Source organism: Gouania willdenowi, chromosome 5 (assembly GCF_900634775.1).
Source record: "Gouania willdenowi chromosome 5, fGouWil2.1, whole genome shotgun sequence".
In the NCBI taxonomy this organism is placed as follows: Eukaryota; Metazoa; Chordata; class Actinopteri; order Blenniiformes; family Gobiesocidae; genus Gouania; species Gouania willdenowi.
This window is the reverse complement of record NC_041048.1, coordinates 2,706,061-2,719,067: the sequence shown is the minus strand read 5'-3', so window position 1 is coordinate 2,719,067 and position 13,007 is coordinate 2,706,061. Positions and strand designations below refer to the sequence as shown.

General features: G+C 34.4%; 1 protein-coding gene across 1 annotated transcript in view; it reads left to right on the top strand.

Moving 5' to 3' along the window:
* ptprt (protein tyrosine phosphatase receptor type T) overlaps nucleotides 1-13,007 on the top strand; it is a 341,442-nt gene that overhangs the window by 208,936 nt on the left and 119,499 nt on the right. Inside the window, exon 15 of the mRNA XM_028445860.1 lies at nucleotides 1,124-1,160. Within this exon, the coding sequence (XP_028301661.1) occupies nucleotides 1,124-1,160 (37 nt within the window). The remainder of the gene's footprint in view (nucleotides 1-1,123; nucleotides 1,161-13,007) is intronic.

Below are 13,007 nucleotides of genomic sequence, written 5' to 3'. Positions count from 1 at the left end.
ACGTGAAATGTTCGTTTTTTTAAAAAAAATGTGCCCCTCGACACAATGAGAGATGCATCCAGACACTTTTCCTGACAAGTAGGTAGCCTCAGGGTTTGGCCAAGGTACTCTGACAATCAACGTCAATCATGTACACACACACACACACACACACACACACACACACACACACACACACACACACACACACGGAGCTTGTGGGAAAGAGACGGTGATTGATTTTACCAAGTGACAGTCAGCGTCGATCAGGATGACACGACAAACCTGTAAAGCTCTGCTATGGGTACAAGTGAGGGAGTGAAGTAGCCGTCGTTTATCACCTTATACCAGTGGTTCTCCAACTTTTTTTGGGGGGTGTTCCCCACTTTTAGCCCAGCAGATATACCATAAAGATGTTCAGTTCTGGAAGAAACCATGAAAATTAGAACGTGGGGGTTTTTGAGGAGATTAATCCATTTTTAATGGGATCCACACTGGCAAACCAATGGTTCCCACTCAAAATCAAGAAATCCAAGATGGCCGCCATCCATATTGCCAATTTGGATTTTTTGTCATAGCTTTGACTCTATTTGACGTAGAAGCGTGATCTCAGTGGTGAATTATAGGTTTTCAGGGTCAAAGATTCCAATAATATGTCTTAAAATAACGTAAATTGTGCTCGGAGCAAGATCCAAGATGGCTACCATTTGTATTTGCGTGTCTGTTAGACGTAAAAACATGATCTTTGTGGCAAAATGTAGGTTTTTGGGGACAAGGATTGTCTGTCTAACAGAACGATCGGGGGAATGGAGGCGTGCTTTTGGATTTTATAATTACATCATCATTTACATTTTCTTCTTGTCAAATTGTCTCAGCTGCAAAAACACAGTAAAGGTGGCGCTAAGACTTTTTGTTCTTTCTTGTGTTGATGCTCAGATCGCTCATTATTCTAAATGTTGACGTGAATGTTGATCATGTGACCCTCTGATCAAACAAACACATTTTTGTGGCCCTGCTTCCTCTGTTGTACACAGTCCATGGGACACCAAAGACCACATTTATACATTTGAACAAACAATGTTGACATGTTGATGTTGTTTAGCTTAAGAATTGTTTTTTTTTTTTTTTTTTTTTTTTTTTTCAGGAAACCAAAATCAACTGCGTCCGCCTGGCCAAAAAAGGTATGAGCACCATTCCATTGATTATCAGCCGCCATTTTGTATTGGTAGTGATTTTATTTAGAGCATATTGTACAACATGTTTACTGTAGTTTGCTTCACAGAAGTCAGATTAGGTTTGACCCCTTGTTTCATATTTATGCTTTATTGAAAAAGGCCATCAGCTTGAGCATTATTAAAGTTAAAGAACTACTTTGTAATTTCTGTCCACGTTATGATACCGTTCTCTCTCATAGTCCTTTTTTTTTTAATTATTTCTCTAATTTCCTGGTACATTCTCCATCTTTCACCTCAACCATTCTACACAGCAGGAAACCAACCATTAAACACTCACTTCATGACATTATGTGGGTCCATCCATGTCATTTTAACAAATGACCCTTGTAAATTCTGAAATTTGTACCAATTGTTCCTTGATTATTCAATAGACACACTGTATTTTTTTTTAGTTTGATTGGATTAATACTTCATCATGAGATAAGGACAAATAAGTGAGAGGTGTATGTGTTGATTTCGTTTTCATATTTCAATATCTCAGGAACTACATCACATAGGAAACTGTAATATGTTATATTAATACAGCTCCACCTACGCTCTCTACCCCTATCTGGGGTGTGTTTGGGTCTTCACTAAACTACTTAGCATATGTCTCAGCTCCCTGTAATGTGATCAGCTTAGAGCTATGAACATAGACTGTTCACATCACTAATGATTAGTCACATATAGGCCTATTACATCTATAGCTTGTTTTTATATGTGAATTGAATTGAATTTATTACCAATGTTGGTATTTTGCATTGTATTCTGTATATCTTAAGTTACTAATTTTTAGTTAGCCACTTTTTTTTTCCCTATTCTGTTTAGTAATTGTGTTTTTCTAGACGTCCAAACACACTAGGAAGTGTGGTTTTTCTTCTTCCCACTCCTTTTCGAGCAAACATTTATAAGTGTACATGGATCGTATAGATCATTTTGAACATTTTTGATTGTTTTCTTTGTTGGAGTTAATTTGTTTTTGTTTTTCTGTCTTGTCCCTGCTCAAAAAAAAAAAAAAAAAGAAGAAATGAAATATATGCATTCGTCTCTTGAAATCCCCCCCCAAAAAATATTGTTTTACATAGACTGGCATGTCCACCAGATAGGATGTATAGCAGACGTTTCTCTACATTCTGAGAGAGTGGGTGGAGCTGTATTAATATACCACATTACAGTTTCCTATGTGATGTCGTTCCTGAGATATTGGAAGCTGAAAATGGAAGAAAAATAAGGACGTGCAAAAATTGACCCATACCCCCCCTGACGAAATTGGGTATATCTCAAAATGTATTAATCAGATCAAACTCAGATTTTTTTGAGTCCTGAAAAATATTTAACATGACATGGAATGACCCAAATGCCTTGGTTTTCCCCTCATCGTCCTGACTTTATTCACCACTCAAACCTGATAAACACATGCATACCCATACCCGTACCCGTACCCGTACCCGTACCCGTACCCATACCCGTACCCATACCCGTTGCCAAACTATGTGCATTCAAAGTGTTTCAGCTGGATATTGGTTCTATTCTCTCTTGTTCTCATCTGCATTGTGTATTTGTTAGAATATTTTACTCATCTTCTCGTGATGTTTCTATTTCACATCTGCTTTTGTCGTGGTGTGTGTGTGTGTGTGTGTGTGTGTGTGTGTGTGTGTGTGTGTGTGTGTGTGTGTGTGTGTGTGTGTGTGTGTGTGTGTGTGTGTGTGTGTGTGTGTGTGTGTGTGTGTGTGTGTGTGTGTGTGTGTGTGTGTGTGTGCTCATTGTACCCTCTGTTCATTGGTTCATTGCCATCTTTTTATTTCAATGGGAAGTTTAAAGTTTTACAGTGTGTAAAAAAACGTCTGCATGTATCCGTGCTTGTGACAAGACATGCTTTTAACTTTGTGGCTGTTTTTTATTTTGATTTATTTCTAATGAGGGATTTCTTTAAAATCCTGTGATTGGAAATTCAAGCAATCCCCAAAAGAAACTGTAAACTGACCTACTGCAGAGTCTACTTTTAAAAGTTTTGACATGAAAATGAATCAGAATTTATGTTCAACCAGTGTTAATTTTAATAACGAAAGAAATTTTGTTATAGATTTAGTTAGCTACATTTTTTTAAGTGTCAATAATGAGACATGGACCACCGGTAATTAAAACAAAACAAAAAACATGAGAATAAAAATTATATAAAAACATATAGATATTTTTCTTAACTATAATGTTCACATGAGACGAAATCCAATCAGGACTACTTTTGTTTTGCGTGGAAGGCGAGACAAAATGGTTTGTGAACCAATAAGAAGTACTATACAATATTCTACAAACTCAATGAGTTTATACTGTCTACTATATATTATAGGTATGATTAGAAAGATGAGCGTTACCACTGAAGTATACTTCCAAGTTTCCCAAGATGCATTTGGAACCAACAAAGACAAAAACCTTGTTCACACTGAGGCTAAATATCTCTGTTTATTCTCCACCTTTACTTTGAAAGTTCTGAAAACATTTAAAGTGAGAAACTGAACAAGTAGAATATCAACATGTGCTCATTTGATCCATAAAACTCATGTAAACACAGTTCATTCTGACAAATCAGAGATTTTCGGAGACGCTAATGTTAACTTCAAATCAAGAGTCCTATTTACAAAAGCGTTAAGAACTAATGGAAGATAAGAAGAGAGGCTTTTATTCTGAAAAGGGAATGTTTGATTTTTAGCTTGAAGCCAGTCCCAGGAGGATTTTGCGTTTCACTCGCAATGCATCATGGGGCGGTTGAGTATGAGTAGTGTGTACACTTCAAAAAAGTCCCCATATACTAGTATACATCCTGGTATTTTTCACGTACTCACTATTTTCATACTATCTAACATACTATGTTTGACCTCAGACTTAGTATGAGTAGTATGTTAGTGTGAGTAGTACGTTAGTAAGAGTAGTACGTTAGTATGAGTAGTACGTTAGTAAGAGTAGTACGTTAGTATGAGTAGTACGTTAGTATGAGTAGTACGTTAGTATGAGTAATACGTTAGTGTGAGTAGTACGTTAGTATGAGTGGTACGTTAGTGTGAGTAGTACGTTAGTGTGAGTAGTACGTTAGTATGAGTGGTACGTTAGTATGAGTAGTACGTTAGTGTGAGTAGTACGTTAGTGAGAGTAGTACGTTAGTGTGAGTAGTACGTTAGTATGAGTGGTACGTTAGTATGAGTAGTACGTTAGTATGAGTAGTACGTTAGTGTGAGTAGTACGTTAGTATGAGTAGTACGTTAGTGTGAGTAGTACGTTAGTGTGAGTAGTACGTTAGTATGAGTGGTACGTTAGTATGAGTGGTACGTTAGTATGAGTAGTACGTTAGTATGAGTAGTACGTTAGTGTGAGTAGTACGTTAGTGTGAGTAGTACGTTAGTGAGAGTAGTACGTTAGTGTGAGTAGTACGTTAGTATGAGTGGTACGTTAGTATGAGTGGTACGTTAGTATGAGTAGTACGTTAGTATGAGTGTGAGTAGTACGTTAGGAAACGAGGTGCAGCACTTCTCTAGAAAGTCCCCAAACAGAATCTGTCAACAACTTTTGCCCATTTACTCAGAGTCATTCGACACAGAAGAGGTGTGAGAACATGAGTTTGAGCTGGAGCTGTCTCGAACGATATAAATGACTACAAAGATGGCGTCCGGGTTTTTCATATATATATATATAATTTCTTGAACGGCTTGCCATATATATGTGTGTGTATATATATATATATATATCTCTAAACACATTCTTCACTGTTGCTGCTTTATTATTTAAGAATTCAGTTAACACATTTTCAAAGCTGTCGTTTTAGCAGTTTTCTCTCTGGGGAGCTTTCCAAAAACCACACGGTGCATTTTGCACCAAATCTGCCACGCCACAAAGTACCTAAAAATTATTATTATTATTATTATTATTATTATTATTATTATTATTATTATTATTATTATTATTATTATTATTATTATTATTACTATTATTATTATTATTATTATTATTATTATTATTATTATTATTAATAATACATTTATTTTATTTTATTTTTTATTTTTTCCTGTCAACCATTTGGTTATTTTCAGATCTCCACCATTCCCAACTCCTTTTATTTCCTATGAACACGTCAATTTAAAGTGGCTCCATTGCCCCCCCCCCCCCTTCAACAACATCTACATTCACTAACCATTAGTAACTCACATTCTCACCAGCTCACCTACCTGTGAGGCCTCTGTCCTGCTAATGGGCCGTTGACGTTGCATCAACCAGCGTTGAGTGCCATTGATCGCAATGTTTACCTGTTATTTTGTCACCACTGCAATTTTCTTTCCTCCAACACAGATTGTTCAAACCTTTGATGGAAAAACAAAACAAAACCAAATACTTTCCTTAGACTTTTTTCTTCTTTCTTTCTCTTTTTGTTTGTTTTTTGTTTTTCTCTTTCTTCTCTTTTCCATGCTCTCCGCTGGGGACGTGCGGCCCTTGGCCTTAGTGGTAATAGGTAGGGGACAAATAACAACGCCGTACATTCTAGTCATCCCAAGCGAAGGTGATTATTGCTTCATAGGCCGAATATGTTCCACCCAGTGTTATGTTACAGTTCCACCATAAATAATGTAAACACACTTTCATTTTGGTCCCATCCTTACAACTTCCCTTTTGTTTTCTGCCCTTATATATTTGTCTTTTGTTTTGTTTTTTGTGTTTTTTTTGGTTCTCACTTCCCTTCTCATCACCATCTTTGCTGCTTTTCTTTGCATGTCTGCTCGGCTTTGACTGTCGCTGGCTGTGTTTAAATGTTTACTTTTTACACTTTTGCATGCACACGTAAACACACACACACACACACACACACACACACGTGCGCTAACACACACACACGTGCACTCACGTGTGTGTTTAATTTTTTTATCATTATTTTTTCAAATGAATACGCCAACACAATCTCAAACAACTGTGTTTTATACTTTAACTTCCTCAATATAATTGTAGTTGAAAAATACAGTATAACAATTAATTAATTAATTAATTAATTAAATAGTCAATTAAATAACAATACAAAGTACAATAATTAAATAGGCAATTACATTAAAAAAAAAGTTTTTACTACACAAAATACACAAAAGAACAACAGAAACACACAAAATGCCTCACAACGAGCAAGACAACAACAAACATACACAGAATGACAGAAAAAATACCAATAAAACTATTTGTTCTTCCCCGTATTAATGCTAAGATTTGTCATTATTCTAAATGCTGACCTAAATGTTGATCATGTGACCCTCTGATCAAATAAACACATATTTGTGGCCCTGCTGTGATAATTGTTGTCTACCTCTGCCATAATTTTTAAATATTAATTTCTCTCTTCATAAGAAAGATTTAAAAACAAACAAAATCAGTGGTGACTAAAGTCAATCATAATTTTTATACATTATAAGAATCTGTCCTTGAAAAATCTTAAAAGTTTTCTCGCTGACATTTTTAAATATAAATATATTCCTCTAGATGCGTTCAGGGTCCCTGGGAAACCTGGACATTTTCATCTATTTATATAATCCAGCTGGACGGTCTGAACAAGAGGACATGTCCGGATAAATCTAGACATATGGTCAACCTAGTGTAATATTATTATTAATAGAGCTAATGTAAATAAAGGAGACATTAGAACCAAATCCAGCTCCCGGATTGGTTGTTAAGTATTTTTGAAAGCCAATGGAAAGCCTTAATTAGCTTTTCCCGCCCCCTTATTAGAATAAAATGCTTACAAGTAGTCGTAACGCAAGGTTTTTCAACCTTGCATTTAAATAGTCAATGTTTAATAATTGAACTTAATGAGAAAGTACTGCTTAGAAATTCATATTTTAAAATTATTTATTATTCTTTTTTAAATTATAACACACAATCTTAACCAACATGTATTCTATACTTTCACTTTCTCAAATATAAATGTAGTTTAAAATAAAATACATTATATACACATATCTAAAATGTTGCATCATCTTGTTATTAATCCTGTATAACCTGTATTTATAATAATAAAAGCAAAACCAACTAATTTCAGACAAACTAAATGTTTTTGGGGTCACTACTAATTTGTAAAAATCTAAATGGTCAAGACCCCAAAAAGCTTTGGAACCACTGTTCTAGTAGTGATACTTTGTGTTGCTTCACTAGTAAAGTAGTAGCGTACGTAATCTCCACTATGATTACTAGTAGAACTATGGTTATGGTTATGATCAAACAGCTTTCCACAAATGTGGTGAAATCCTCCTTTTTGACACTAGTAATTAGGGATGTAACGATTAATCGTAAGGCAGTTAAAAATCGATTCATAGGTATCACGGTTCATATCGATTCTCTGAAAATTGAATTGCAGTACTTTTTTTAAACAGCAAAGGGTGCTATCTATTTATCCTTCTCTTGTCCAGAAGTGTAGGCAGCGGGCGGAATCTGCTACTACTTTCTTTCTGTCTTTCTGGCTGCCTTCTACTCTTAAACATGTTCATAAATGATTCCTTACCCCTTTAGCACCGAAAGAATATCTGTAATAATACATGAATATCTGTAAAAGTCACGTTTTTCTGTTAGCTCTGTCTGCTAGCATAGCATCTCTTCTTCACTGCAAGAATATCTGCATGCCAACCGACCACTGGGTTACCAGCGCCCTCTGCTGGTCCAAACAAAAATCTGACGTAAATTCAGTATAATGACTAGTTTTTTTAAAGTCCAATTGTTAAGGCACAAAATACATTTTCGGTTGCACTTTTCAAAAGAAAAAGAACTATTATGTAGTTTTGCATTGTTTACTATAGAACCAGAATTTAAATTAATAGGCTTCTTCTTCATTTGTATTATTCCTTTATTTTTTTCATTGGCATTCTTTTGAATAGTTTATCAAGGGATTCTTTTGACAATGAAAAATAAAAAGAAAATAGTACAGTATTTTCTTGAAAAAAATAAAGGAATATTTTATATTATGTCATCATTTGACTACAGCCCCATTTTGTAAAATAAATCGTGAGAGAATCGTATCGTGAACCCAGTATCGTGAATCGAATCGTATCGGGAGTTGTATGAATCTTAAATCCCTACTAGTAATTGTATTTTATTATGAATCCACTCAGCTTCATGATCACAATAACCAACCTGAAATAAAAACCCAAAAACCCTTTAATAACCTAGTGTGATGTCCAATCAGCCAAACACAGTAAATACAACACAGATAAACATTGTTCACTGAACTGCATCAGAATCATATCTATGCTAATGCGTTTAGGATTGGATGTAGCGCTAAAGAGATGATGGTGTAGTTTGGACGTCATGTAGAGATTTAATAATCAAAGAATGGAACAATGCATGATGGGAATAATTTAGTGTGTTACATTCCTTTATCAGGGAATGGAACGAATGCACAAGTAAACAAATAACCTCCGTTATGTGCAGTAAGGTGTATAGTTTATAATAAATAAATAGAGTAAAACTAGAATGTGAAACAAAATGCTTCAGAACAGTTGAGTGATGACTTCTCTCTGTGGTCAGTGAATTCATTTTGGGAATATATTATTTTGAAAATGTAGAAATTATAATTATTACTTATCCTTTGTGTATATTTCTATCCTTGCGTATATTTTTGTTGTGTGTATGTTTGTTGTCATTTTGTATATTTTATTGTTGTTTTTTGTTTATTTTTGAACTCATCTTGTGTATTTTCTGTCATTTTGTTATTTGTTGTGGTGTTTGTGTATATTTGTTGTTGTTCTGTTTATTTAGTTTTATTTTTGTTTTGTTTTTTTATATTTTTGTTGTGTTTCAGCGTATGTTTGTTGTAATTTGGTATATTTTATTGTTGTTTATTTTTGAACTCATCTTGTGTATTTTCTGTCATTTTGTTTAATTGTTGTGGTGTTTGTGTATATTTGTTGTTGTTTTGTTTATTTTGTGTTATTTTTGTTTATTTTTTATATTTTTGTTGTGTTTCAGTGTATGTTTGTTGTCATTTTGTCTATATTTGTTTTTCTGGTTTCCTTTTTTTTCACATGTTTTTGATCTCATGTGTATTTTTGTCATCCTTTATGTAATTTTTGTGTAATTTTGTATGTTTTTGTTGTGTTTTTGTGTGTATTTGTCACTTTTTCTTCTTTCACTTATCTTTTAACTCTTTTTGTGTATTTTTTGTTGTCTTTTTATGAACATTTTTTGTCATTTTGTGCTTTTTTTGGAGTCTGTGTTTTTGTGTTTTTACTTTCGGGGGCCACAGTAAATGAGACCGAGGGCCCGCATGTGTCCCGCCATATTTCCCATGTCTGACATATATTATTCCTTTTGTTATGCTAAAGTATAGTTACACATACATTTTGAACATATTTATTCAGTCATTTAACAGGATGGATGCTTGGATTTTGACTGCTAAAAAAATAAATAAAAAAAATGTTGACAATAAATGTATATTTAATCACATGGTAATCCCAGATGTTGCTAAGCTAGCGTCATTCTTTAGAAACATCAAACCTGTCTCTTATGATCTGCACACTGCTACTGTACGTCACATTGGATAAGCATTAGCATTAGTCCATATAGATCTAATCCTCAGTGCGATGCTTTCGCAATACAGATGCAACATGTCTATGGCTCTGTGTGTGTGTGTGTGTGTGTGTGTGTGTGTGTGTGTGTGTGTGTGTGTGTGTGTGTGTGTGTGTGTGTGTGTGTGTGTGCGTGTGTGTGTGTGTGTGTGTGTGTGTGTGTGTGTGTGTGTGTGTGTGTGTGTGTGTGTGAACCATACTTGTCATTGACCTACACTGTAGGGACTCCACAAGGGCGTCAAATATTTGCATTTCGTTGGCAACAGGTTGAGTCAGAATAAATAAAAAAGGAAAAAGAAGAAATGTGTGAAAGACATTTTAACACATCCATACTACAGTTTTGTTAAGGTTTCATTGGAGCTCTTTATTGACTACATTTAACATAGGCAGTATCTATCCGTGCTGTTGCCGTGTCAATATACCGACATTCTATCCGTATGCAGCGCCCCTCATTGGCCAGTTTAGGTCACGTGACTAAGACTAAATCTTACCCTAACCCTAAAAATTGATGTGATATAGGATTATAACCCTAACTTTAAACCTAACCCTAAGACGCTACATACGTGTACTTTGGTAAACGTACCAATAGCACCGCAGGTTGACCGTACAATAGACACTTTCTTTAACGTTAGCAGAAGAAAAAACACACAAAGGTGCTGACTGTACTTTAGAGAAATCAACTGGCTAAAAAAAAAAAAGGTCAAATGATGAATAGAAAATAATCTAACTCATAGATGTAGAAACTTTTATTGTCAATATGAGAGAATAGCATTAAAATGAGTCGAGACTCAAACTGTGTGTGTGCGTGTGTGTGTGTGTGTGTGTCAATTATAGTTTGGATATAAGTATGTTAATCTACAGACCATCTGACCATGGTTCTGTCTCTCACACACACACACACACACACACACACACACACACACACACACACACACACACACACACACACACGCACACACACACAGTGTGTGAGGAAATAAACATTAACTCATTCATTGATTGGTTGATGACATTTAAATTGACAAACATGATCAGAGACTTGCTGCTGCTAACATGGAGGATGGTCAGCATGCACAGTACTGCTGCTGCTAGCTGCTGTGACACGTAGCGCTATGCTAGCATACTTCAGATTACGTAGTAATCCTGTTAAAGATACTCAATGTGGCTCTCAGTAATCCACAGCTGATGACAAACACAATATAAATCTAAATCTTCTCATCATCCACCATGTAGAACACGCACACATGTATATACACACATACTCATGTTACCCAGAATAATAATAATAATAATAATAATAATAATAATAATAATAATAATAATAATAATAATAATAATAATAATAATGTATGTTATTCAGTCTGGAACTCAAGCTATGAAACATTGATGAGCCACACATTTATTTATTTTCTATTTTTTTATATATGTATATAATACTCATGTTTTAGAAACAACAACAGAGATACGAGGATGTTTAAGGAAACTATTTATTTTTTAAGTACTTTTTTTATTCTCTTTGGATTTTTGCCCTTTTTGCCCTGTTACAGTATTTTCCTCATCATTTCTTTATCAAATAAAATACATTAAAATAAAGTAAAATTGAATAAAACAAAATTTACTTAAATTAAAAAAAAAAAAAAAAAAAAAATCTTTCATCCAAACCAGTTGTATGCAATCACATTTTTTTTTTTAATCATATTTGGATCGTGTTGTCATTTGCCTCTTTCCCCCTGGTTACAGTATTTTCCCCCCTAGAAGAAATTCATAAAATAAAATAAAATAGATTTTTATTTTCCAAACCATTTGTATGCACTCACATTCTGCTGCTTTTCTAAATGCATGCTTTTATATTTCTGTTTTTCTATTTATATGTTTTTTTTCTTTTTATATAAATTTATATCCATATATTTATGCTTTGATATATTTATATATTCATAAAGGGCCTAACGGGGGACAAGGGTTCATAATTTAAGTCTGTAGAAAATCCTTGTAGTCCTGTTATTGGCCACACCCCCTTTTTTTCCCTTTAAAAACAATATGAAAATCTACCACCAAATCATCATTTCAGGTAAAAAAACAAAAGAAAAGCTTTTAGAAGAATGTGTGGAAAAATAAACCCCAAAATATCCCATTCTCTCCTTCTGCCCACGGATCTATAGATATATGCTGAAAAGATAAGAAGTCAGACAGATTTAGTTTAGTTTATGCTTCGATCCGTTTCTATTAAACGCTGTCACATCACATCACTTCTCCTCTGACCCGCTCACCACACAGGGTCGACCCTGATTGGTCGAGGGGTTTTCCATCCGTCCAATCACGGTGTTAAATAGAGGTGAACGCGTCAACAGATGGGTTTTATCCTCTGTTACATCATGAACTATTGAACCCAATCAGCACCTGTGCAGTGGTGAACAAATGAGGTCACGCTGAGCGTCTCATTGTGCTTCATTAAAGGGTGTAAATGGAGGTTTAATTCACCTGTGAGGTGAACAACCAGGACACAGGCGGAATGTCACGAAGCCTCACAGACACAGATCAGTCATAGTGTGTGTGTGTGTGTGTGATACATCTGCTGATTACAGCATCGCACGTTATCAACGAGTGAAGAAACATCACGTGTCTGCAACACAAATATACACAAGAAGATAAACAAAAAAACGTAATTCAAGATGTTATAAGGATTATTAAATCCAACAGATTAGACTTTAAAAATGCACAATATGTATAATAATGTATAAAAAAACAACAACAACAAAGTACCAACAAAACCGCAGCAAAGCATGCAAATGAAAATTTGACTGCACAAAAATGACAGAAAAATAATGTGAAATTAAAACAAAACAATAATGACTACAAAAGTACACAAAATGAAAAGAATACACAAAACTTCAACAAAATATAATGCTAAATCACAACAGAAACACAAAAACATAAACCAAAGCACACAAAACTACAGAAGAATATGCAAAACTACAAAAAAATACACAAAACCACAGTAAAGCATGCAAACGACATTTCAACTATTGAATAAAATACAAAATACACAAAAAAAAGAAAAATAAAGCAAATTGTGCAAAAATACACAGCATCAATTTAAAACAGTACACATAACAACAGAAGAATATGCAACACATGTGAATCACACTAATTACTCCATAAGCGCACTAAAAACATTGGAAACAAAATACAGAAAAATACACAAAACAAAATCATACAGTCACAGCAAAAACACAAA